At 40.6% G+C, this 26,701-nt stretch overlaps 2 protein-coding genes across 5 annotated transcripts in view; one reads left to right on the top strand and one right to left on the bottom strand.

Annotated features, from left to right (window-relative positions):
• The window catches only part of RNF17 (ring finger protein 17), a 45,335-nt gene extending 37,560 nt beyond the window's left edge, over positions 1-7,775 (top strand). For all 3 annotated transcript variants that reach the window (XM_048935029.1, XM_048935014.1, XM_048935024.1), the window contains exons 33-38: positions 2,280-2,390; positions 3,906-4,062; positions 4,789-4,924; positions 5,812-6,001; positions 6,359-6,460; positions 6,804-7,775. In XM_048935029.1, coding sequence (XP_048790986.1) covers positions 2,280-2,390; positions 3,906-4,062; positions 4,789-4,924; positions 5,812-6,001; positions 6,359-6,457 — 693 coding nt within the window. In that variant the 3' untranslated portion in view covers positions 6,458-6,460; positions 6,804-7,775. The remainder of the gene's footprint in view (positions 1-2,279; positions 2,391-3,905; positions 4,063-4,788; positions 4,925-5,811; positions 6,002-6,358; positions 6,461-6,803) is intronic.
• Positions 7,776-9,569: 1,794 nt separating this feature from the next.
• CENPJ (centromere protein J) lies at positions 9,570-26,488 on the bottom strand. Of its 2 annotated transcripts, XM_048935043.1 has the most exons (16): positions 25,472-26,488; positions 24,383-24,506; positions 21,920-22,052; positions 20,399-20,504; positions 18,453-20,058; positions 17,003-17,135; positions 14,688-14,853; positions 13,506-13,748; positions 12,679-12,778; positions 12,202-12,299; positions 12,021-12,056; positions 11,457-11,561; positions 11,215-11,355; positions 11,031-11,115; positions 10,766-10,886; positions 9,570-10,179 (listed from the first exon to the last, which is right to left on the bottom strand). In XM_048935043.1, the coding sequence occupies exons 1-16, from the start codon at positions 25,904-25,906 to the stop codon at positions 9,987-9,989; spliced, it is 3,825 nt and encodes a 1,274-aa protein (XP_048791000.1). In that variant the 5' UTR covers positions 25,907-26,488; the 3' UTR covers positions 9,570-9,986. The 2 variants fall into 2 exon arrangements, with proteins under 2 accessions (XP_048791000.1, XP_048791010.1); XM_048935053.1 differs by lacking the exon at positions 12,021-12,056 and having other exon boundaries at positions 9,571-10,179; positions 25,472-26,487.
• Positions 26,489-26,701: the final 213 nt, after the last annotated feature.

Raw genomic sequence — 26,701 nt, 5'->3', positions numbered from 1 at the left:
AAACCTAACAATCTTTAGAATTAATTAGATTGTCCATTTCAAGTCTTTAAGGTCTTAATTCAAGTGATAACTACGTCCATGTATTTATTTTCCAAGAAGTTTATTAATATCTACAATGAATTTTATGAAGTGCTTGAGGAAGTAGAATGTAAAGAGTAGTTGAAGGATAACTATTTTTCTTTCCAAAGTGAGTCTCTACTTCAGAAAATAATTCTGCAATATGATGCATTAGCAGAGACTGACAGCACTATACAAGTCTTAGAATGTATGATGCAGTTCAGAGAATGTCTGCGTGTATTAGGACTGAAAAACCACAGAAAACATAGTGAAAAGTAGTCTCAGTGTTTTCATGATGTCAGCACATGACACACAGCTGTCGTTGAGCTAAATAGGAACCTTGAGATTGTACCATGAAAATGAAACATGCAAAACAAAATTTCAGAAGAAAGCTGTGAGCAAAGAGCAGAATTCAGAAAGCCTGGAGTACTTTCTTCAAGCAGATCCTTTTCCGGAATAAGTTGTTCTGAACAATTTATAGGAAAATGTACCATCTCCTGAGCAAGAGGAGGAAGGTATCTGCAGCTCAGGCTGCTTCCAGAAGCTGTTTGGAATAACAGGTAGATGAAACTTGCAGCTCTGGGTTTATCTGTGGAGACTGAGAAGCCATCATCACAAGCCTGGTGATAGACTGACTAAAGGATATTATTAGTATATAAAGCATATCCATTATAGATTTTACTGTTCTATAGGGTTTTGTAATCTCATTTCATTGCTTCTAATCTCTGTTTTTTTGTAAGCATACTGACAGGCACTGTGCTGTATTTCTTTGTTCTAGTTCTGTTAGTAATGGTAATAAGCTGGTTATGTAGAGTCCACTACACCCGTGTCCTGGTACAGTGTGTTCTTGTCTTTAAGATAGTTCTCTCTAGAGCTGCAGAAGTTGATTTTACGAGCTGCTAAGACTACAAACTTGTCCTTCCTTGTAAGGAGCAGGGGAGTGCACCCCAGGTGTCCTGGGGAAGCTTAGAGCAGTGATTCTTACTGTAGGTCTTACGTACATAAGTGGTTCATGAGTGGTATATGATTACATGCATGTGTGTGTAATGTGTGTGTATATATATACACCTACATGTATATGTATGTATATCCTGTTGGGGGGCTGCAGATTTTGTTTGGATGTCACTGTGGAGCCATGCTGCTAGGTGCTGCCGTGTGCTCGTGTATTCAGACATGGGGAGCGGTGATCTTGCTTCATTCAACAGACAGGTTTTTAATGTGTTTGTTCTGAGCTCAGACCAGGCTTCTAGAAATGCTATCTTTTTCCTTAATAGTATTTAACTATATATAAACTCTTTTGAACCAAAGTCAGCTCAAAATTCCTTAAACTGACCATTTCTGTATTTATTGATGTATTTCTTTTGTATTTGTATGTTCCAATGCATATTAGAACCATAGAATCACAAGGTTGGAAACGACCTACAAGATCATCTAGTCCAACCATCTCCTCATCACCATTGCCACCACTAGCACTAAACCACATCACACAGCACGTCGTCCAGATGCCTCTTGAACACTGCCAGGGACGGCGACTCCACCACCTCCCTGGGCAGCCATTCCAGTGCCTGACCACTCTCTGAGAGAAAAAGTTCTTATGTCTAACCTAAACCTCCTCTGGTACAACTTGTGGCCATTTCCTTGGGTCCTATTGCCCCTTTGCTGTGAGGCTCTTAAAATCTGCATATTTAAGCTCTTAATCTGAGCAAAGGTTTGCTCATTTTGTTCCATCTTAAGCTGCTCCTGGGATTGACAGGTTGTTTTTAGTTGTTGGTTTGGGGGTTGGTTTTTTGTTGGTGGTTTAGGAGGCAAAACTGGGGAAAGTCTGTCCATTTTAGGTCAGGAGATGAGCTCCAAACTGCAGCTGATGTGGTAGTTAAATTCAGTCTACTGACAGTAAGAAAAGACCTTTAAAAACAAAAAAGTGAATCCAGGTCTTCAGACACCACAGAATGGCTGAGGTTGGCAGGGACCTCTGGGTCCATCTGGCCAAACCTCTGCTCCAGCAGGGAACAAGCTGAAATGTAAGCTGAATCTTCAGAGCTAGGTGTAATCAGGTTGCCTGTCACAGTGTTCTTGATCTTTGTGTATGTTTATCAGCAGCACACTGTTTACATTGTTATAATGATGTTACTACAACAGTATTTGAATGAGAAATCATACAGATGCCAGTTTGCATTTTTGTTGCGAAATACAATGCTTGACTGAAGTTTGTCTTGGTGTAGGTGCTGGTTGAAGGACACACTCCTGTTTTGCCTTCATACAAGTTGCCACCGCTACCTGTTCAAGGAGATATCTTTCCTGTCAGGATAACCCATTTTGTGACCCCTAAGGAGGTACGATTTGTGAACATCTCACATGCATTGCACACAGGAAACACTGCTGTCTCATCTGCTGGTGAAGAAGATATCAAAAGCTTTGAATTTCAGAAAATACCAAAAGCAGTGTTGCCGAATGCCACTTATTTTACTGATCCAGGTGGTCAAGTAGTTCAGCTATCTGAATGATCTCTTACTAGGAATGCTCTTAGGGGGTGGGGCAGACAGAGAAATAAATATTGCCTGTTGACCTGGGGGGGAGAAAAAAAAATGGAATTTTAGGAATTTTAGGACTGTAGTGTGGTATGTATTAGCCCTGAGTAGTAAGAAACTAGGTCATTGGGTTTCAGTTTTACAGAACACGAAGGATTTTTCTCTTTATTCTCCAAAAATGAAATTGCTGGGATTTTGTACACTGTGAGCCTTTTCTTTGTTTTATGATTGGTCATTGGTTTTCATGTGATCCATACATAGCTGCCCTCTCTAGTCTCCCAGGGCAAAAGGCTGAATATTGATTGATTAAATAAAAGATGCCTGTGTGGGCTTCAAATGTTGGGTGAAATACAAAACTGGGAAGCAGTGAGAAGCTGATTGTTCTACAAAATCTAATGTTTTTTGAGCGTGTTGATCTGTGTACAAGCACTTGTATGCATCATTTTGGTAAACCAAAAGAACAAGTTTGGCATTCTTAAAGTGATTGTTTTAAATTCAGCATTATGTTTTGTTGTAAATTCACCACATCCAATTTACATAAACATAAAGCATCTTCACCAGGAATATGTATTCTACATAGTCCATTGTTAGGACTAAATGCAGGATGGAAGTATCTGGAAGTTTGGTTGTCTGGTCTGCTTCCTCTCTTATGGGAGCAACATTATAATGAGTATTTTTTTGTTCATTTTGTGCACGTTATTTGAACTCTTGCTTCTGATCACAGCATATAATCATAAACACTACACTCTGCTCTGGACTCATTTATTTAAGCACCGAAAATTGATTTTCTTCCTGGCTTAGAAATACTGGTAACTTACTCATTAATTATTAGGACGATCTGTAGAATACGATGTTCAGAGATGGCTCAGGTGGATTTCTTCAGTTGTTTTTTCTTCTCTGGACCCACAGCATTATGCTGATGATAGCAAACACAACACTGTTTCAAAAGTTCTTCTTCCAGTAGTTTTAAAATCAATCTTTGGTTTGCCATTACGAAGTGAGATTGTTTATCAAGTAGCAGGAGGGAGGAATCCTAGTGAGGTACAGCTAGGAAAGCTTATATAGATATGTTTTCTAGTACATGTGTTCCTTTCACTCTTTTTTGTATTGAAATGTGGTTTTGATCAACGGTTACTTGCTTCTAATTTGGGGGGAAAAATTACATGAATACAAAATTATTTGAAAGAAGAAAGAGAAGAGAGTTGTGTGCAGAAACCTTTCCAAGATGGGAATAAATACACTTCCAGTAATCCTCGGTCACTGAAATTTGAAGGTTAAAAGAAGCCTGCAAAGTTCATAAGAAGGCTTCTTCTTGAATAGGTATATATCTGCCTTAATTCTTCTGAGAACCTTACCAAGCAGTCTGCCACAGAGGGAGATGTCAGCTGTTTCTCAGAGTTGAAGACCCTTGATGAAGCCCTGAAATGGTGCAATAAATATGTGGATAGTCTTCCCCTTCTCACAGACTTCAGAACAGGTACATCAGTGTGTTCATTTTTCCCTTCTTGTTCCATGTGGATGTTCAAAAACCTGAAATTACTTTTCAGTAATAGAAATAATTCTATTTCAGTGTAGCTTTAAATAAAAGTCTATCAGAGTGCATAACTGTATGATGATTATGTGATACACTAAATGGAGACTTCTTTGTCATATTTTTCCACTAGAAAATGATGGAAAGAACTCAAATTTCTGCTGAAGCTGATGAGAACGGAGTTTAGATTGCATGTGACAGTAATAAAGCTCTTCCCTGAAGCTGTAATCGTGGGAGTCTTTCTGTCAAATACTCGAAAGAAATAAGATACCTAAAGATTACATAGCCAAGAGTTGAAGTGATGTTGGCCATAGAGAGTGTCACTTCACTTTATCTGAATTTCTCAGTTTAGGCAAAAGACAGACTTTGTGAAGAAACCAGTCAGTGCTGGCACTGGATTTCTCCAACTAGTAAAATTCTTCTTGGGGCTTGATGCAGTATCTGCCTTGTACGTTTTAGACTCTGTCTTCTGTGTTAAAGAACATGAATCGAAGTTGTAAAGTTCCAGTACTGAGCACTCTTTCTTCTGGTAAAGAAACCAGACTATAATTGCATACCAGTGATAGTGAATTCGAGTTCAGAGGGAGTTGGAAGACATGTAGAAAAAGTAATAGCAGTTAGAAATGAGTTAGAAATGGAAGAAAACCTGAACTTTCTGTGTTGTTTTTACAGAAATGCCTTGCCTCGTAGAATATGAAGATAGTTTATGGTATAGAGCGAAGCTCCAGTCTGTTGAAGAAACTGACACCGTTAAGATCCTGGTTCAGTTTGTTGACTATGGCAATTTTTCAGTTGTCCCAACAAGCAAGTAAATATATAAGAAAAAACAAATGCATGTATAACATGGGTGTGCCTGTGTGTGTGTGTGTACATGTGTATGTACTTACTATAAGCGTTTATTTATACCAGTACTCTTAACATACAGATACATAAGTGATAGCTTATCACTAGATGCCTGTTCTGACTGATGCTGAGCCAGTCCAGGAAGAGCTTTTCAAGCACCATCCCATGCTCTGGTGTCAGCTGGATATTGCAAACACTCAAGACTTTTAGGGTTGCCTAAACTTATTCGAATTTTCTCTCTTTAAGTATTTTCTCTACATATAAATACTGCTCAGTCATACTGACATGCTCTTGAGCTCATGCAGTAACTATAATTCCTTGCTTAAGGTAACACAAGAAAAATGGGGATTTGAACAGCTGCCCTGCTTCTCGAACTAGTTAAGATCTTGGGGAGAGACTTCTTGATCAGTTTCCACTCTTTCTGACATAAAAGGACTGTGGTGAATGGAGAGGTAATATTATAAATCTGAAGTGCTCTGTCAGGTATTCTGATTCGGGTACTTCAGAGTGAAGCATCACAGAAGTCCACATGCACCAGCTTTGGAGATCTGCATTAGGTGCCTCAGCCTCCCCTCAGGTGCAGTAATGAAACCAGTGTGCTCAGCAGGTTGAGGGCTCTGTGTGGAACTGGCCCTGCTTCTTGATTCAGCCGTGCTGAAGTCCTTTGAGAGCCTAGCCCTCCAGGTGGATGAATTTGGTGTGACACCATCAGTTTATTGCAGAGCAGTGACCCTGATCCCAGCCTCTTCACCTTAAATCTTCTGCACTACTGAGCTGTCTTTCTGTCCTTAATAATGGTTTTGATTGGCAGGTAGATTATTGCAGGAAAACATTTTTCTTTCTTTGTTGCAGGTTGCGTCAGATACCTCTTCATTTGCTGAAGTATCCTGTTCAGGCAGTACATGCCATGTTGGCTGGCTTTAAGCCTTCATTATGTGATACAAGTGTAGAAAGAATTCCTTACTGCCCAGAATGGAGTGTGAAAGCATTGTGGACTATGATGGACTCTGCAGAAGGAAAACAGCTCTCTGCTTCCATTCTTGTGAGAAGCATTGTTATTTCTCTGCACACTTGTTCAGCCTGAAATTCTTCCTAGCAATCTCAGTATAATTTCTGTTCATTCTGCTGCGGACCCTCATTGTTTAAAATTGTGAACCATTTACTATGAAGGAATTGCTGTTGAGGAGAGAAAATCATGCGGCTCTTTCCTTTTTCTTAGAATCAAGATGCTTCTGAGCATCCCTTTTCTTTAAAAAGCAGATTCCTTAACAACAGAAATGCTCCATGCATGCATGGAACTGCGAATAGAGCCAGTGAAGTCATTGTTAGTATTGATTAGCTTGGAGATGTGAAGGGCGTATTATCACAGTACTGAATAATGTCACCTTCTGATTTTCAGTCACTTTCACCAGAGGTCACGATTTTCCTGTATGGCGAAGAACAAAAACTGGTTCATATGAAACTGATAGAAATGGGACTTGCAGATTTGGACGAATGAAATGTAAGTACAGTGAATAAGAACTACAAATTTGTAGGAGGGCATTATTTCAAAAACTTTAAGCCAAGATCTAAATTGCCATCTAATGTGAGTTGACCACAAGCAAATTACACGTATTTAAAAAAAAAAAAAACTAATCTGTCCCCACTTCTCTAATGAAAAGCTGTTTAAAAGTGGGAATTACTTAAATATTATTGAAGCCCACATAATAGCTGTAAGAAACAACAGTTAGTTGAAGTGTTAATATAACAGGAAGAACTCCTCCTGCTACTCAATGAAGAAGGTAACTTGCAGGTGAGCAGCAGTATCCTCTTCCCAAGTAATTTTAATTATTCCTCATTTTCAGCATTTGCTCTCAGTGTCTGTGCCAGTGGTTCTCAGACTGTGTTCTCATCTGTGATTGTTTATGAATGTCCATCCAGTCAAACATGAAGCACAGCAAAGAGAAGCTTTACAGTATGCGTTGCCTACAGAGATGCTGAAGGACTGCTTTGTTCTGGTTTTTGGAGGGGTGGTTGATTTTTATTTTTAACCAACTCAGTATTGCTTTTCCCTCCCATTTATTGAGCACTCTTTTTATCTATGTTTGTTTTCTCTGGTTCTGAATCTTGAAATAAGTGAAATTATTCTAAAACACTTTTGACCTTAAAGCCTTTAGTATTGTTCTATCAACTGTTTTTGTGAGAGCAGATGGAATGAGTGTGAAGTAGTGAAGAAATAAATACAGAAGTAATGTTGGGCACCACTGTTCATTATAATAGGTGAAGGGATGATGATACTGTGGTATAACTAGTTTATATTTCGGGCATATTTGGTGACAGTGCTGCAGTACTGGAACTAGGAATGAGCAGGTGGGAGAGGGCGATGTTACTGCTGTTGTTGTGAAACACGTTTGCATTGTTATGTTTTGGTTTCAGTACAAGATGGATGGGTTTTGTTTGCACTTCTTCCTCCTCCCCTGTCTGCAGCATTCAGTTGAAAGTGTTAGAATAAAGAGGAGCTTGCTCAGCATAAATGATGGTTTCTTCTCTTTATATAAAAGCACTTAGGAGTGTATGCTACATTAGTAAGATCTAAATACCCTTAATGTTCAGGGCTCAGCTCCTAGAGCAATTTGTTTAAATTACTAAGGAAAGACAAAAATCAGATCTTGAAATCTTAGACATGGAGAAGGTGAGAGCCGCCTTCTAACAAAACAAAGTTATTTTACTTTCTCAGAGATCTCTCTGAAATGCATTCCTTCACCAGTACCAAGTGTACATATCCACATATCCACCTCCCTAGCTTCCATCTAACACAAGACAAGGCTTGAATCTCACTAAAATCAGCTGAGTCCTTTACATTTTCTAAAAATTGGTTTCAGTCCGAGTCTCTTGCTTCAGATTTGCTAATTTGATCCTCCTTCAGTTCTTGAGCAAGGTGGCTGTCTGCTGTTTGTTTTCTTACTGTAATCATAGTACTTAAAAATGCCCACTCTTCTTCACTGTAACTGTCACATAATCCTGCATTCAGTACAGGCTTCCTCAGTGCATGCACCACACTGTGCATTCATTGACTGCTGCTAATCCTGTCCTGTGGTGTTATTTTTAACCTGTATCTGGAGTGTTTATGCAGATCATTTCATTCATACATCTAAGTAACAGTTAAGAAAACCTTGAAAGTACAGCCCCTGTTTGTGTGGTAGCAAAAATAACTGTTACTGCAACTGGAAGATCACTTTGGGAAGATGCCCTCTGTAGAGGTGTTTGCTGTCACAGGGTGTCCTTAACTCCCCCCTTTTTTTTTGTTTCATGAACAGGAACTCTGTATGCACAAGCTGCTTTTATTTCTTGGCTTTCTGCAAGTTTAACAAGATGAACCAAAATGGAGGAAAGACAACATTGTCTGTTTTTAGGCTGTTGCTTTTGTCACTGATTCACATGTTGCCTTGCATGGCAAAACAGCTTTTCCAGATGTCCACATAGAACACACATGCACAAAACTTATCTGTAGAGCTCGAAGCCAGCACCTTGCTCACTGTTGCACAGTACATTTACATCATGTTTCTACTAGCAGGGGAAAGGTCATTTCATGGTCTTTGTCTGTATTCTGGTATTGAAGTGCCCTTTGTGCTTTTGAAAAAACCATACAAAGCTGTTGTCACCTTCAGAATGTAATGTTCTTAGTTCAAGTCAGCTGTTTATAATTAAATGACATGGGAACATAAGAGTTCAGGAAGAACTGCCATCTGAGACTGCCAGAAAAGAGTGCTGGCCTGTGCAGACAACCATGCAGCTCCTAGTTGAGTAAGCATAGGTCCTAGTCCAGTTTGACTTACCTCTTCAGTAAACCAGTGCACACACCGTAACTGGAGCTTGCTTTCCCTAAGGAAAAGGGGGAATGGGACAAACACAGTACAAGGGGAAGCAGACATCTATCTTATGTTCTATTGTACAAAAGAAAGTGAGTTAAATGTCAATATCTACTGCAGTAGAGGATTGCAGCAGACACTACAGCAGTAGCAATATTTTGCTTAGAAGTACGGAGAAGGTTTTAAGTACAAGTCAGCTTACAAGTGATTACATATTTCCTTTGGTGATGCACTGAAAAGCAGTAGTGCCATTCACATAAAATCAAAGGATCTTGAGCTGGAAGAGGCTACAAGAGTCACTGAGTCCAACTCCTGATCCACACGGGACCTTGCAAAACCAAGCCCTGTGATTGAAGTGTTGTCCAAACACTCCTTAAATGTGGGCAGCTTAAGGCTGTGAGTGCTGCTCTGGAAAACCTGTTTCAGCAGCTAACTGCCCTCTGGTGCAGCCCCTTTCCCTCACCCCCAGCCGCCCTCCCCTGACGCAGCTCCATGCTGTTCCCTGTCGCTGTCACACAGAGCAGAGCTCAGCGCTGCCCCTCCGTTCCCTGTGAGGAGCTGCAGCTGCCATCAGGCCTCCCCTCAGCCTGCTCTGCTCTGAGCATACGGGGGGCTTCAGCCCCTCTTCACACAGCTGGCCCTCCAGCCTTTCACCAAGCTTGTAGCCCTCTTTTGGATGCTAACAGCTTTACATCTTTATATTGTGGTACCCAAAAGGTGAAGCTGCATGGAGCAGAGTGGAACAACCTTCACCTGGATGAGGGTGCTGGGCCTGGTGCACCTCAGGACACAGATGGCCTTAAGCTCTTGACAGTGAATAAAATCAGCGTTCTGCTATATTAGGCCACACAGGGTTTCCAACAGCACAACCTTTTATCTTAAACTGAAAAATCTTCTCTTGTATCTTTAAAATAAGGTCTGCTGCAGCTGTTCGACACATTTTCACTGGTAGCCAAGGATCTGAAAAATACCCATTAAACACAAGACAGTAGTGAATTGATAAAATCCTTCTGAAAAGTAGAAACAGGCAAAGAGAAAGCTGTTGTAGTAGCACCAATGAAAAATAAGTTTATTTCAAAGAAAACTATAAGTATATACACAGCATACAATTAAAGGCATTTGTCATCTTATTTACAGGAATGTACATTATTTCTGTTGCACTAACAGAGTCAGTGCTAATTACAACTTTGTGTCCATGAGAATATTACCATCCTTATCCTTTACTCTTATTCTCCCAGAGACATACTTTGTTTCCTGGTGTCCATTTGAGTACACAGTCTTAACAGTCCCATCTGGATACTCCCGTCTCTTAAACTGCGATGTGTGTAGTTCTCTCTGACCATTATTGAACTCTATAGTCTTGCTTCCATCTCTGCAGTAAAGACACATATGTAAGATGTATTTTGAAAAACCATTATAAGGACTGTAAACAGGCTTAAGTTTATTCACAGAACAAACAGTACAGACATACGCCTAAAGGAACAAACGAAAAAAAAAATCTAATATGTTTTGGTAAATACCGTGCCATTTTGTTGATACTCAAAAGCACGTTTCTGCAAAACTCACACAACTTCTTCATTCTTGAAAGCCTCCACCACACATTCTCTGGTCTAATCCTGTTGCTACAACAGTTCAGAAGCTTAATATTTTGAGTACCATCAGTTTGGATCTGAGCCCTGCATGAGGTAAAGCTGGGTACTCACATGTTCTCTAGTATTACATACAAGTCAGAAAAGTCATTTAGGCTAGTGTGTTAGACTGCATTGTTGTTGTCTGCATTTTCTTTATCTCCTTCACACTACAGAAAATAAATGTCAAACAGCAAGCACATCTTCACAGTACAGTCTATTCAAATGTAAGTTTTAAAAAACATATCTCTATATACTGCCTCTGTCAGTGAGCTCTTACCTACTGCATCCCCGTCAACAGGCCAGGGTACCTGAAAATACAAAGCTTACCGCTGAATGCGAACAATTGTGCCATCTGGAAAGATGCTTTCTTCTTGTCCATCCGTAAATAAACTTTTGATAGTTTGATCAGGGAACGTAATTTCTTTCTTGCCATCAGGATAGTGTTTCTCTAGAATGTATTTTGTGACAAGTTACTATTATATAAACACAGATGCGTTTGTGTGCATCACACACACACACACACACACACACACACACACACACACCCACACCAGTAGTGTTGGGGGTTGGTTGGGCTGGATGATTTCTTTACCTATTTGTCCATTTGAAAATTGCAAAATCTCTAAGCCATCAGGGTATGTAGTATGTGTAGTCTTCGCATCAGCATAATAGTAAATCTGAAGAAAACAGTTGAAATTAACTTATCTAGCCAGAAATTGTGTGTGTACACACATGTAAGTATTTATAGAGAAATGCAGAAGATGTAGGATACATACCACTGTTTGATCAGGCATAATCTGCTTTACATCTCCGTTAAAGAAGGTTATTGTTACAGTTTTCCCATCAGAACCCACTTTTTTCCACGTCCCATTGGGAAGAAAGACGAGGTGACAGCCGTTTTTCAAAACCTTTTCGACCTAACGAATAGGTTACAGAGGTCAGTATTAAGACATCACATTCAAGTATCCATTGATCTTTCACTTCTCGTGGAATTTCAGATTCCACACTTTCATTTTACCCTTCCGTCAGGATAAGCAATTTCTCTCTGTATCTCTTCACTGTCTGTATGCGCAGGTCCAGATGGTACTGACAAGGACATGAGAGCTTCAGCAGGAGAAGTGTCCTGAAACGATAGCAATAATATAAGCTTAAAAATCAAGCTCTGTTTTCATACATCTTTCATTTCATAGGCTTTCAGGTATTTTAAGAAATGAGTATGACAGTAGGAAGACAGATATAGGAAGTCATAAAACCAGCGTGGGTTTTATGCAACTCCCAGTATAACTACAGTGATGCATTCAGGCCTGCAGTAATCAGAGTGTGATCAGCTTTTGTCCAGACTAAAATGAAATTCATTGCTATGGCTTGGTGCCAACTGGCTGAAGTTATCCATATCGCAGTGTGAAACAACTGATAAAGTTTTAGAACACCAAAAGCTACCTACAGTATTCCAGAATTAATTCAGCTACATGAAGGATTCTTGCATGGTTTCCCTACGTGGAGCATACAAACAGCCAGCCTCTTAAAATGGAAAACTTTGCAAAATTCTAGAGGGTAAGAGATTATTATTTTATTTCCTTACCTCAGCTACAGCCGCAGGTAGAGCGTTCTGCACTGACTATCACATAGCCATTTTCATGACAATAACAGCATTGCAATTCAAGAATATAAAAAGATGGAGTCAACAGCTTTCCAAGTCACCTTCCAAATATTAAGTACTGAAAGCTACTCCCTTAAAAACCAAATCAGGATACAGGACTTACTACCATAGCAGTTTTAGAAGAATCTTCTAGTGTCGTCACTGTCTCTGACTTGCTGTTGTCCTTAGCAGGTGCTGATGCAGGTCCTCTAGAAAGCTTTCCTACTCAGATAAATGTAGTGAAGTTCATTTGGCCAGTAAAGTACAGATTAAATGTTAAAATCATATAATGAGGTCAATCTGTACAGGACACCCATATTTTTTAAGTGAAGCAGAAACTGAAAATAGTATGTCTATGAAAAAAATCAACATATGTCGGCTGTCTGGGGTAAGTCATCTGCCACCAACGCAACCAGAAGCACTTTCACTCTGAGAATGGGCTCCTAACAGCTTGCTCCAAAATCTTGCCCTGGGACATGTCTATCTGTGCACTCAAGTTCATTACAGCTATTTCCTATTTTCAGATGGTCCTTTAAACACATGCAAAAAATCCACATTTATTTTCTCCGTTGAAGAATTAACCAACTAGACAAATGTGTACCTTTTGCCTCTGAATAGCCTCTGCCATTTATCTTGCCACACTTCTGAGCTGGAGGAAGCAGAGATCCAGTTTCAATTTTCAGGCCTCTATTTTGCGGACACTGGAAGTAAGAAAGTTACACTTGTGGTTTATATGTGACATTTATTCCCAACTCCTCATGCAGTTGCAATAAAATTTGTACACCATTTGAGAGGAAATTCACTGCAAGCTTTCTTCACAAGCTATACATTCTTGAGATTTAGTCATCAGAAGAGCTTGTGTGATGTAGCCCAAAAGCTGTATTTTGGAATTGTCTGCTGCCTCATGACCAAAAACTATAGAATGCTTATTTGGTGCAAGCAATCCAAAATAAATTACATTTCAAGATTAAATGTAACTACTTGAAGCACTGGTGAACTGCCTGGTTTGCCTGGCTGATCCTTGAGGTGCAGAGGTTCTCAGATCTCGCCTATGTATTTTTTCTGCTTACAATTGCATTGTTTGAATTTCTAAGAAGTTGAATTCCTCAACAAATGACACTGCCCACGGTGATGCAGCCTTGGAGATGTTCAGAAGCTGCTTGGACATGGTCCTGGGTACCCTGCTCTGAGGGTCCTTACTTGAGCAGGGGCTGGGCTGCGTGCACCCAGAGAGCCCCTTTCACCTTAACCCATTCTGTGAACATTTATATTTGGAGAGAAGGTGCCACTAAAAACAGTTCTGTCTGGCACCATCTGCAGAACCCCGAGATCAGTGAATTAAAAGTCTGGCTGCGCCTATTAGATTCTAATTTCACGATCCAAAACACAATGGTCACACAGACCTAAATGCTGAGATGAATAACTTACTACAGATTCTGTTCTTTTTAAAGTCATCCCAGAATTTTCCACTTTCTTCTTGCTTCCAACAGCTTCTACTTTTTTCCAGGCTTCTAACCGAAACCTCTCCATAATTTTGACTTCTTCTTTCAGCTCCATGTTCTCATTTACTAAAGCATCTATTTGATCCTTCAGGCGTCGATGGGTGGTTGACCATTTTGCTTCTTTCCGTTTGAAATCTTCCTGTAACTCTGCAATCTGCTGTTTTAAAGCCTTAGAAGAATGTTTATAAAATGTTTCATTTTTTTTTAATATTAAAGATTTCAAATTTTCTAGGAAAATAATATAAGAAAAGATTAAGAGAAGGGAGGTTTTCTTCTGTGAAAAGAGTAGCATTAACTTTGGACTACCAACTTGAATATCTCAGCTTCAGTCACAGGAGCCCCTGTGATCATCACACTTTCAGCCTCCTTCACACTTCACAGTCAGGCCAGCACAAACACACTTGAGGCAGAAATGTGCTATTTCTTTAAGGCCACCCTCAAAAGGACCCTTAACAAATCTTGGCACGAGAAAACAACGAGAACAAAGTCACATAAAACACTCATGAATCCATGTAACTCATTTTTCAAACGTTATTTCAGTCTGTTGAGGTAGCATCAAGAAGTGATATCCACAAGTGAAGCTTGATACAACTTGGCTGTGTACCTGATGAATCTTGACAGTGAAGGAACAAACACATCTTGTTTCTTTATCACTGGCATTTAAAGACTTACAAGTAAATAATCAGAAAACATGACTTTGAAAATTATAGATGATAACTATGTTTACTGTGGAACACTTACAAATAAAATTTAAGCATAGTTCTAGTTTGTATTTTCATTCACTACGCAAATCAAAACTTGCAATGTTATATGAGCTATAGTAATTTTATGTCAAAGTTGAAGATCACTCTACCATAGTCTCATGCAGTTTTTATGCATGGAAATGTGACAAAAATATTTGTAAGTTGGCTTTGTTGTTTTGTTTTTTTTTTTCCTTGAAAGTACCAGATAATGTTGTGAAGACTGCAGTTGTTTTCCCAATTAAGCCAATTGCAACCCTTCCCGTGATTGGCCTAAGTTATAATTAGTTTCAAGTTAGTTCTCAATTGCCTTTAAATGAATTTCAGTTTTCCTGTGTAAATAATAATAGTAACTGTTATTTTCATACCTGAATTTCATCACGTTCTTTTTTGTCTGGAATTGCTCTAGCTTCTATGGTATACTTTTCAAAAACTTTACGTTCCTTTTGCAGTTTTTTCATTTCTTTTTTTCTATATTCCTCTATTTCAGCAAGTTCTTGGGATTTCTGCTGTTGAAAGTCTGCAATTTCTTTCCTGCAATTATAAAACAAAGCATTGTTTTAAAACTATAAAAACTATTTAAAACTATTGTTTTAAAGCTATAAAACTATACAAACCTGGAGTGAGAAAACAGACTCTAAATTCTGTAGTCAAACCCAGCATCTGTTACCCTTGGAAGACTGGCTTATAAGCAGTATTTCATAGAATCGTTTAGGTTGGGAGACCTCAAAGATCGAGTCCAACAATTGTCATACAGCTAGTGTTTGATGTCCAGCTATTTCTGGATCTGTATCTTTAATGACAAAAGTTATCCAGAACCTAGCAAAGCTTCCTGTGGAGGACTTGGGGGTCCTGGTGGACAAGGAGCTGGACATGAGCCAGCAGTGTGTGCTTGCAGCTCGGAAGGCCGACTGTGTTCTGGGCTGCATTAAAAAAGGGGTGGCCAGCAGGAGAGGGAGGTGATTGCCCCCCTCTACTCAGCTTTGTGAGGCCCCATCTGCAGCACTGCGTCCAGGCCTGGGACCCTCAGTACAGGAAGGACATGGAGCTCTTGGAGCGTGTCCAGAGGAGGGCACTGAGATGATCAGAGGGCTGGAGCACCTCTCCGATGAGGAAAGGTTGAGGGAACTGGGCTTGTTTAGCTTGGAGAAGAGAAGGATCAAGGGAGACCTCATTGTGGCCTTCCAGTACTTGAAGGGAGCTTATAAACAGGAGGGGGAACGGCTGTTTATGAGGGTGGACAGTGATAGGACAAGGGGGAATGGTCTTAAGCTGAGACAGGAAGGTTTAGGTTAGATACTAGGAGGAAGTTTTTCATACAGAGGGTGGTGACACACTGGAACAGGTTGTTCCAGAGAGGTTGCGGATGCCCCATTCTTGAAGGCATTCAAAGCAAGGCTGGATGTGGCTCTGGGCAGCTTGGTCTAGTAGCCCATGGCAGGAGGGTTGAAACTAAGTGATCTTTGAGACCCTTTTCAATCCAGGCCATTTTATGATTCAGTAAAGCTGTGTGTGCAATTGCAGCCCAGAAGGCCAACAGTATCCTGGGCTTCGTCAAAACAGAGTGGCAGCAGGGAGAGGGAAGGGATCGTCCCCCACTGCTCTGCCCTTGTGAGGCTCCATCTTGTTCATCCAGGCCTGGGGCCCCAGCACAAGAACGTTGTGGAGCTGTTGGAGCAGGTCCAGAGGAAGGCCACAAAGATGATGAGAGGGATGGAGCAATCTCCTGTGAAGAAATGTTGAGGAAGTTGGGCTTGTTGAGCTTGGAGAAGGCTTCAGGTAGGCCTCATTACAACCTTCTAGTACTTAAGGGGAGCCTATAAGCAGGAAGGAGACCAACTGTACACAGTCTACTAGTGACAGAACAAGGGTGAATGGCTTTAAACTAAGAGGGGGGGAAATCTAGGCTAAGTGTTAGGAAGAAATTATTTCTCAGAGGGTGGTGAGGACTGGCACAGCTGCCCAGAGAAGCTATGGATGCCCTATCCCTGGTGGCATTCAAGGCCAGATTGGAACTGGATGATCTGTGAGGTCCCTTCAAACCTAAGCCATTCTATGATTCTAGATTCTATGAAAGCTTGCCAATATTCCTTAGAGCAGTGGAACACCATTCCACCAAAAGCTGCTTGTAAAAGAACCGGTGACTAATAGCAGGTCACAAATCAAACATTAGCCAGCAACATGATGCTGTATCCAAACAAAACAAAATTAACTTTGGCAGCAACAGGTATGCCACTTTCAAATCTCCGCAGAATTATTCTCCTGTATTTACTGCTTATAATTCCCCTAGCTGAAGTAAATACTAATGTTCCGTTTGTACATCCAATCCAAATGGACAGCATCGATCACATTCATGTGAAATCCGTTTTATGAGACCAGTTTAGGACTGTGTTATTGCTCAGAATAAAAGTATACACGAGAAAATTCTCACTGGCATAGCCTTTAAGGATATCATATTGAAGCAGCAGGTGTGCTCAACATTCTTCCTAGATTGGCAATCTGTTTTTACGACAACATTTCATACATACATACAGAAACAGCCAGTTTCTTGATCTATGTCTCCACTGTTACTAAAATACATCAATTACTTAACAGTACCTAAGTAAGAACTGCACAATGTGATAGCCAGGAGCACACCATTTTAGTGAACGCACCAAACTATGGGTTTTCAATTCAGGATTACCTGATGCTTGCCAAGGCATGCTCTCTTTCTTCACGAAGTTTAGTTAGAATTGTGTTTTCAGCTCTGAATCGCTCAATTTCCATTTCCAATTCAATGAGTTTCTCTCTCAGTGTCTGGGATGGAACAGTGGCTCCTGCCATACAACAACCAGATCCATTAGACTGAAAAATTACTAACACACTAATTTTAAAAAACATATATACTATTTTATAGATAGCAGTAGCATTGCAAGAAAAAACTCTAGTACTGAAGTGACATTTTGAAGTACCCTGCACTATATACTCAAGTTCCTCATCAAGTTCATCTATAATATTTGTAGAACTAAACATATAACAGAAATCAGAATGTGAAGGACCTGTAGAAAAATGAAGATATGATAAGAGCAAAGCATCGAAGAGGAAAGTTACAAATGTAAGTTTTTCCAGCTGTAAGTTTACTCACAGCACAGCCTGCTTGAAGTCATCACTGACCTGAAATGGATTGTAGAGGCCCAGAGTATTTGTGGGCCTCTCTGCCATTCCAGTTTCCTGTTCAGTCACTGCTTAACACTCCTAAGGCTTTCATAGTCTGCTTCTGAGCATGCAAAAAGAGCCTAAGTACTGATGCTGTAGTATAGTTAGTTGGCTTGATCACGCGTAAATGCTGCTAGCCATTACTCCCAGCAACAAGACCCAGCAGATTTCTTTCAGAAGCCAATAAAACAGTTCTCCATAGAACACTAAACCTACCACTTCTGCTTCATATGATCTTCAAAAAAAACCAGAAAAAATCCTAAACATTTATTGGTGCAGAGTTTGAAACTGACACCTCACCGTCTTACAGAGAAGACATGCAAGGCTGCACCATCATGTCTGTTCTAGCACAAACACAACAGCTTTTACAGGAGATTGTAGAGATTGTAAGCCTTCTGCATACCATAGCCATATAGCTGAAATGGTTGAAATCAACTTGGGACGAGCAGAAAAATTAACTTGCTTTCTATATTCCAGGTGAATTCTCTACATACTGTACTGCAGAGAGAAAACAGACATTGCTGACGCATCCAGTTTTACTACAGGAACAATGTAACCTAGGAGTGCATGGCACTACCCAAATGCGGTGTAGATGCACTCACTGGAAAGGGAGGCACTGCTTCATTTTCAGCACACTTTTGCCTCTTTGCTTGAGTTTGAAACAGTGGTCAAGCGCCTTTGGATTAAGTTAGTTGAATGAGGTGATGAGACAAAAAACTAGACTTCAGGGTGAAATAAATGAAGGGTTTCACTGAACTTATCATTCTGCAGGCTGTGCAATGACTGCATGTGGCACCAGACACCAGAAGAGATGAAGGGTGCCTACAGTAGAAGTCTGTACCTTTTGGTGTAGCATCAAGCTGCAGCGTAAGCCTTAGAAGGAAAGACTTGTAAAACATGTATTCTTCAACATTTCCTACCAGTTGCTGTTCTCTCACCTCCTGACTCCTGTTCCACATTTGATTTGATTTCATGCTCTGGATGACAACCTGTCTTCTGTTTTGGTCTCAGTGAGGGAAACAGTTTCACCATCAGGTCTGATGGAGGTCCATTTGAATCGCTGTCCACTGCAGGCTGTTTAGACAGTTCTTCCCCCCTCTTTGAGGCAACTTTTCTCTTTAATGCTCTATCTGGGAAAGGTGTATCATTCTTACTGAAAAAGTCAGTCTGTGAGGGCGTTGTAGTGTATTTTTCAGGTAAACCATCATGAACATAATTTTCATCAAGATCACTCCATGTTCTCTCATCATCAAACTCAAACTTATTCCTGTTTACACTAGACATGCTTCTTTGGTGGTCTGAAGCTTTTCCAACCTTTTGGTTTGACTGTGCATCTTTGTCTGACAAGTCAAGGTTGGCACTTCCATTTTTGCTTTCTTTGCTGATATCTGTAGCAGAACTCCCATAATCTAACAATTCTGGATCGCTTTCTCTATGGCTCATAAAGGATGTCTTAACATCTTCATTTTCATATTTTAAAGTGGTCTCAAATTCTTGCTCAGAATCTGTAGTACTATTACCATTTTCTTCATCTTTGTCTTCATTCACAATCCACTGAGTACTTTTTAAAGCAGGAGCTGCTGTCATGAAAGAACCTGAAAACGTTACACTATCTGCTTTATTCAGTGGATCCTTTAGTCTAGAAGCTGTTTCTGAATTTGACATCGCACGATTAACTGCTTTATCATTTTTATTTCCCACAGCCACACATTCTGCCTTTTTCTTATTAATGAGTTTAACTGCAAATTCCTTTACTTGCTGCTGTTTTGCCTTGATAGGGGTAGAGGACATTCTGCGTCCTTGTGAAGTTTGCTGATCTCGATCTAAGATCCTTTGCACAAATGAAGAATTACTTGAGAAAGATATTTCATCTGCAGCCTGTTCTAGAAACAAAAATTCATCTAATTCCAGGTTTTCTTTTTCCTTTTCTTTTTCCCAGTTTTCCAACTTATTCTGAAATGAAACTTCAAAAGACAGTTCTGAATCCTTTACAGAGTGAGTCACAGAACAGTTAGAATTAGAAAAGGCATCAGCCATCTCACAAGATAATGGAGGCTTTTCTGTGTAAGGTAGTTTGTTTCTGATTTTGCTGCCAGTGCTAGACTTAGTAAATTCCACTACATTCTCTTTATTTTCTATTTTATTGTTGACTTCTGGCGAAAAAGAAACCTTAATCTGTCCATTAAGATTTTTTCCCGGTTGCATTCTTGTTTCTAGTGGCAAGGAATTTTTTCCATTGTGATTTCTGAGTACCAGGGTCTTCTGAAGAGGACGTTTGGCTTTGTCAGGCTGGTTATTGTTTTTACATGGTGTAAGAGCGCTCTCAGAAACCAGTTCTTTGCCAGAAGGCAGACTTTTCTTTTGCATTTGTGATCTGTCCACTCTCACATTTCTGTCATCTGAAGCCCTCTGTGGAGACTTCAGCATGTTTTCCCGAAACTTTGCTATCTTAGATCTGGCATTAGTAAACCTTGTTAGGCCTTCTCCTCTTTTTAGGAAGGGTCGTTTGATCACAGGTTTTTGAATGGCTGATCCATATGTCTCCTGAAAGGGGATAAGGAAAATTAACACACACACACAACATTAAATCCCTCGTGCAGTTTTAAGTTGCTGGGTTTTTGAATTTGCTTGGTTTTTTTTGCTTGTTTTCCAAATAAACCCCACATATTAGTAGGAATTTATAAAGCGCATTTACTTCTACTGGATTTCTGAAAGCATCTTAAACAAAATAGTTAGGACTTATTGTTTTATTTCGAAGATGAATTATTAAGATGTGAATATTGCAGCATTAGCTTTTGATGCCAGAACCTGCTGTCTAAGTTCTTAAAACACCCATCACACCACGGTATAATATTTAAAAAACAAGTCAGAAAGAATAGAAAACCTGTAACTTCTGTTTTTGCTTCAGACGCTGCTCTTCTATTCTCATCTGTTCTTCCACAAATTCCTCAAAGGTCTGTTTCTTCTCCTGAATCGCAGCTTTAATAGGTCTGTAGTAATTAAAAAAATAAAAAATTAACATTTCTGTATAATTTAATTGCATTTAACATCACTGCTAATCAAAGACCTGGGATACAATTACCTAAACGATGACAATTATGAAGAATTTTAGTCACTGAGTGGCAAAGCTAATCTGAAAAATGCACTGTAGTAATAGTTGATTATCTTTTGACAAAATTATTCATACACAGCTAAATAAAATTGCCATTGCGACCAGCCATTCTTCTGCCCGAGCCATCAGACTCGCACTCAGATTGTAGTCATACTGATAATTTCTATGGTATGTCCTTCACATTGGTTCACAGAAATCCTACAGAGATCAGCCTGCATTCTGGGTCTGGCTAGGATGGAGTAAACTTTCTTTACAGCAGTCCATATGGTGCTGCTTTGGATTTGTGACCAAAACAGTGATGGTAACATCCAACGTTTTTGCGCTGTTGTTGAACACTTCTTGCAGAGCATCCAGGTTTTCTCTGGTTTCTCATGCTGCTCACTCTGTTCACCCCATCAAATAGGCTGGGGATGGGCAAGAGAGAGAGGTCAGAGCCAGAAGAGTTGATCCAAAGTGACCAAGAGTTCCATGCCACACAACATCATGTTCAGCAATGAGAACTGCAGACTTGGTTTTCTAAAACTACACAGGACCAACTGTGCATCGGTCTGGTTGTGGGAGATGGCCACCTTCTTAATGCTGGGGTCTCTTCCCCTCTTTTCTTCACTTGTTGTGAAGATAAAGTGTCTTTATCTCAACCCACAAATGTCATTTTACTTCTTCTAATTCACCTCCATTGAATTCTGAGGCAGGGTGACCAAGTGGCTGCCTGGGGTCAACCCAGTACTGCCTGGAACAAGTATTTCATGTTATGACAGGCAAGGCAGACAAGGCAGAGCTCCAAAACAGTGCCAACCACTACTTTTATTCCATCAACAACAGCAACAACAAAAAGCTTCTAACATCCATGAGAAGGCTTCTCCCACAAGCATTGTTATTTCTTAGCCACACATAGACGCTTAAACAAACATAACTCCTGGTAACAAACTAAAAAGTTGTGGCCTTACACTCTTCCTCAACATCACTACTTTTGCTGTGTAACAGTGGAGAGGAGATTGTAATGAATCAGATTGAGTGCAGTAATTGTGACTGCTAATCTACTAAGCCTATACCAGAATGTGCTTCTACACTATCATCACCCCACGCTGCACACACCTCTTCAGCCAGCACAGCACATCTGTCACAATCTCAAGCCAGAGCCTCTCCTACTATTGCTCTCCATTGTACTAGTGAAACGTAATCCCTGCTTAAGAAAGCTATACAAATTGAGAATATCTGAATTGGGATTCAGAATTCATTCAAACTTGCAGTATAAATTACTTACACTTTTTACCAAATCACATTCTGAATTACCTTTCCTCTGCATTAGTCACCCATAACTGTTTTCCTCTGTTCTCAGGGAGTTCCGCACTGAAAGGATCCACGGGTGGATCTTCAGTCTCCATCAATTTTTCCATCTTTTGTTCTGGACACCTCATGCTTTTTCCTATGAAATCAACAGAATACAAATTTGGGTTTTTTTCCTCCCAAAAGCATGCAAACAAACAGTCAGCTCAGCTTACATTTAAGTGGCATTCAGACCAGATTAAAACAGCTTCATGGTCACATAGTCTGAATTCCCACACAAAAGAAGTCCTATGATTTTCCCAAATTAACTCTTGTTTGAATTTGAGCACTCCTTTGAAAGCAATATCCAACCACGTATAAGTTTTCTCCCCCAGACACACACCTTGGCACTCCATTCTGATTCATCATCTTTGCTAACTTATGGCTTAAAGGTAAAATAACAGAAGCTTGGATGTCTGCTATACTTAAAAATCAAGATCAATTCATCCTTTCACATCACCTTAGACCAAGATTAAAAGCTTGTCATCATACTTCATGCTTGTAACTCACTCCCATTTCTTTTCTCTGAAACCTCTACAGATTTACAAACTCCTTATGAAATTTAAAACCAAAAATGCTATTCCAGTCATAACAGCATAAATGGTAACACGGTGCCAGTGGTACAGCTAAGAAACAGGAAAAGGTGAAGAATTCTGGTGCGTTTCTTCTGGTGTATAAACAATTCTTCATCAGCCTTCCAACTCTAAGGACATTATGACTATGCCATAGCATCTCTTTGCCAATCCATCTTGATTCCTAATTCCAATTCAGTTATTTAGCCTCACAACACAGTTGGTCTGGAGACATTCTATATCCCCGTATGGACTATTTTCTAATTGCTACTTGAAAATACGGTTTCAGTTCATTCTAACTTACCAAATAATGCAGCCATCAAGGATCTGTCATTATTTTACCATTTTCCCAGTCTTTATCACACATAAGTTTTAGCAGTAGCCATTTTTTTCCCTACTAGAACAGACAAACACATCATGCTGATGGAAGAACTTGATTTTTCCTCCTGCTGCTTTTAACAACACTCACAGGAACACTGAGGGTGCTGAGCTGACCATACTGAGCAAAGGAAACCAAAATTTGTATACAAGCATCACTACAAGCAGTGAGTTATGCTCAGTAACTTTGGGGGGGGGGGGGGGGGGGGGATGGGAAGGGAACACACACTCCCAATTATTTTTCTCCAAATGCCTAACCAATATAGTTGTCACTTCCACTGCCTTTCAAGCAGTTCTGCATTTTCAGGGGCCTTGCTTTTTACAGGCAGACAGTACTGAACAACCGTTGTCCAAAGATGAGATGCATTCTGCATTAACTTTTGTTATAATTTCACTGTTCTGTGTATGTGGAGACCAATTACTCAGAGCATGAGCTTTGTTGTCCTTGTGATTCTGTTACTCAGATGACTGATTTGTAACAAACAAACAAACAAAAAAACTTGTCAAGCCCAATGAATGCCCAGGTCTTAGCTTAGCTTTTTACTTTCAGCCATTAGAGTACAGCCTTCAAACAAACCAGTGTTTCACAGGAACAAAATAAACATACACAGGAGGGCAAGAGCCAGCCTCCATCCTCATGTTCCCAACTCAGAAAAAATCATTAGGCAATTTAGTTTTTGTTCAAAGCCTAACTTCAGTTTCTCAGATAGGCTACGTAAAAGAAATATAATCATTTAAATCAGGTGGGTCTGATACTACCTGCAAGAGAAGATGCCCCTCTCTCAACTCTGGGGGCTTCTTCCAGTCCAGGACTGTCCTCTCCCTGTGCACAAGCTAAATTGGACTGGAACACTGATCCAGGTTACAGATGTTTGTTTCTCAGTACAGATGAGTTCCCCAGTCTCATTGAGATCATCACATGGGAAAACATGTACTGTGAGCACAAACAAGGAGGCACCACCTCATTTGGATACAGTGATAGCTTAAAGCAATCAGAAGTATTGAAAGAAATGCAACTGCCTATTTTGTCTTTTATATTTACGATATTTTCTTCAAAACAAGGGCTCCCATCATTAATTACAATGAAAGTTGGCAAAAGGATAGCATTCCTTTAGCAGTACCACACAGCAGTCATTAAAATGATGCATTTATCTTTGACTAATCAAGTAGTCTTAAAATGAACACTGAATATACTTTCTAACTTAAACAAGAACAATAGATCACATTCTTCAGTTTAATAAAGTACACATTTTTTCCACTCAGAGGGTGGTGATGCACTGGAACAGGTTGCCCAAGGAGGCTGTGGATGCCCCATCTCTGGAGGCATTCAAGGCCAGGCTGGATGTGGCTCTGGGCAGCCTGGTCTGGTGGTTGGCAGCCCTGCACATAGCAGGGGGTTGAAACCCGATGATCATTGTGATCCTTTTCAACCCAGGCCATTCTATGATTCTGTGATCCTATGCTTTATTTCTCAACTTACCAAGAACTGCCGTCTGACCAGATACCATGCTAAGTAACTTCTGCTGTTCTTCCATTAGCCTTTGAAGTTGCTCCATCTGTTGTTTCTTTAGCTGTTCCTGTTTCTGTTGTTGCAATTCCTTCAGCTTTTTAAGAAATTTAAAAAAAAAAAAAAAAAAAAAAATCAATGTACTGTGGGGTAAGTATACTTAGAATGCACCAAAACATAAGCATCATCAAGACAACAAGTTTTAAAGACATCCCATTATCTAACTGTAACATGACACATTGCATACAAAGTGCTTTGATGAATGAAATTCATGCTGTTTCTAGTGCACTCCAAGCCACTAGTTTTTAATCGACCAATCCACAAATAGTAGATAACAGAACTCTCATTTCTGCAATTTGGGAAATGTTCACCTTTTGAGGTAAGAAGATTCTAAGAGCAAATATGCTGGCGCTAAACATAATTTCATTTTGAACTGAAATCTGTGCCTATGAAAACCAACGAGGCTCTCAATAACAGTATGTTATGAGGAGGACACTAATCTTTACGCAACTGACACGTAACTGACTCAGGGCTTGCTCTTTAAGCTTATGTTCTACAGATACTTTCAGGTATGAAAAATTATAGAATACTAGAATCTACTTAGAGTTGGAAAGGCCCTTTAAAGTTTCTTTTATCTGTCCAGCTCCCCTGCAACAAACAGAGACATGCACAGCTCGATCAGATTGCCCAGGGCCTGATCCAGCCTTACCCTGAAAGTCTCCAGGGATGGGGCATCAACAACATCTCTGGGCAACCTGTGCCAGTGCCTCACCACCCCCACTGTTAAAGCCTTTTTCCTTAAATCCAACCTAAATCTCCCCTCTTTAAGCTTGAAGCCATTTCTCCTTGTTCTAATTTCACATACCCCACTAAAGAATCTGTCCCCTTCTTTCCTGTAGCTCCTCTTTAGATACTGAAAGCCTTCTCTTCTCCAGGCTGAACAGCCCCAGCTCTCTCAGCCTGTTCTCATAGGAGAGGTGTTCCATTCCATGGATGCACAGGAACAAAATATACCTTAATTTATGAATATCAAGAAATTCTAGAATTTTTAAAATTTATTACCTGTTCAAGCTTTTGTAAGAGAGGATCATTGCAATCAGATTTATTCTGAGCATCCTTTTCACTGTGGCCGAAGTCTGCTTTAGAGCTTCCTACATTATATGCTGTTGCTGGAAAAGACATTTCAGTGCTATTTTGCTGAAGTGCACAGGAGCTGCCAGACTCAAGCAATTGCTCTTCACTCAAGGAGTCCTCACTTACAGAACAGCTGTCTAAGAGATTCTGCACTTCACCGGGGAAAGCCGTGATGCTTTCAGGTCCAGGTAACAGACTTTCTGTGGTGATTTTTAATCCAGTAAAATGAGGATCTAATAAGACACCAGCACGGGAATTACTGGACATCCAGTGTGCAATGAAGTTTTGTTCACTACTCAGCTCTTCAACAGTCGGCATCCTGTAAATTACATTCCAACGCAATTGCTGATGCAGCATTAACATAACATAGTGTAGCGCCAGGGGAGTAAAAGGTGCAGTCACAAGTATCAGGGGTGGATGCTCACTTGTTTTTAGCTCCGAGAAATTAAGCAGATAAAAGAAAAAAATCTACAGGAAGAGACTCCCAGCATCGGGAAGTCACTCTTAAAACCAGCCGATCGTGTTTATAAGAAGCAGTCAAGCCACAAATCCTCGTACTAATGCAACGCCGCAGAGATGCCCAAGTGAACACGATCGGTTTACTGTGCATATTTCAACTCGCACTTAACCTTCCCGCGGTAACTCCACAAACAGCTGCGCGTTCGCTTCTCACTCCTCTTCCCACCACCATCACCGCCCGGCGGCACTTCGGGATCCCCACAGGAACCCTTCCGGAACTCCTACAGAACTCCGTACGAGCAGATTTCGAAACGCTCAAAGCTTCCCCAGAGCGTAATATTCCAAATGGCCGAAGCCGAGGCCGCCGCCGCAGCAGCGCCGCCACTCAGCGCCGCGACCTCCCGCCGCTCGCAGTTACAAACGCGCCGCCATAGCACAGCCTCCCGCCGCCACAGGCTGGACGCCGCGCGGCGCGGGGCACGCCGGGATTTGTAGTCCCCAGCCGCCGCCCGCCTCCTGCAGCCCCGTAGCGATCTCTCTGCGCTCGACTACAGCTCCCAAAATGCTCAGCGGCGAGGATGCCGTTAATAGGTTGACACTGCAAACCCTCCAGCCCTGCCTAGGCCTCTGAGGGGCGGGGGCAGGCGCACGAAGGCGGTGATGCCTGCCCCGCCCCGTTGCTGGGGGAGGGGCCGCTCC

Source organism: Lagopus muta, chromosome 1, assembly GCF_023343835.1.
Source record: "Lagopus muta isolate bLagMut1 chromosome 1, bLagMut1 primary, whole genome shotgun sequence".
Classification (NCBI taxonomy): Eukaryota; Metazoa; Chordata; class Aves; order Galliformes; family Phasianidae; genus Lagopus; species Lagopus muta.
Note: the sequence above shows the minus strand (reverse complement) of the source record. Positions and strands in the feature narration are given on the sequence as shown.

Excerpts from the sequence above, each read along its gene's own strand:
- CENPJ (XM_048935043.1), bottom strand. The coding sequence starts at position 25,906 with ATGTTAATGCTGCATCAGCAATTGCGTTGGAATGTAATTTACAGGATG. Across the intron at positions 22,053-24,382 it reads TGGTCAGACGGCAGTTCTTG|GAAAAAGCATGAGGTGTCCA; the intron begins GTAAGTTGAGAA and ends TTGATTTCATAG. Across the intron at positions 12,779-13,505 it reads TAAAAAGAACAGAATCTGTA|TGTCCGCAAAATAGAGGCCT; the intron begins GTAAGTTATTCA and ends TCTTACTTCCAG.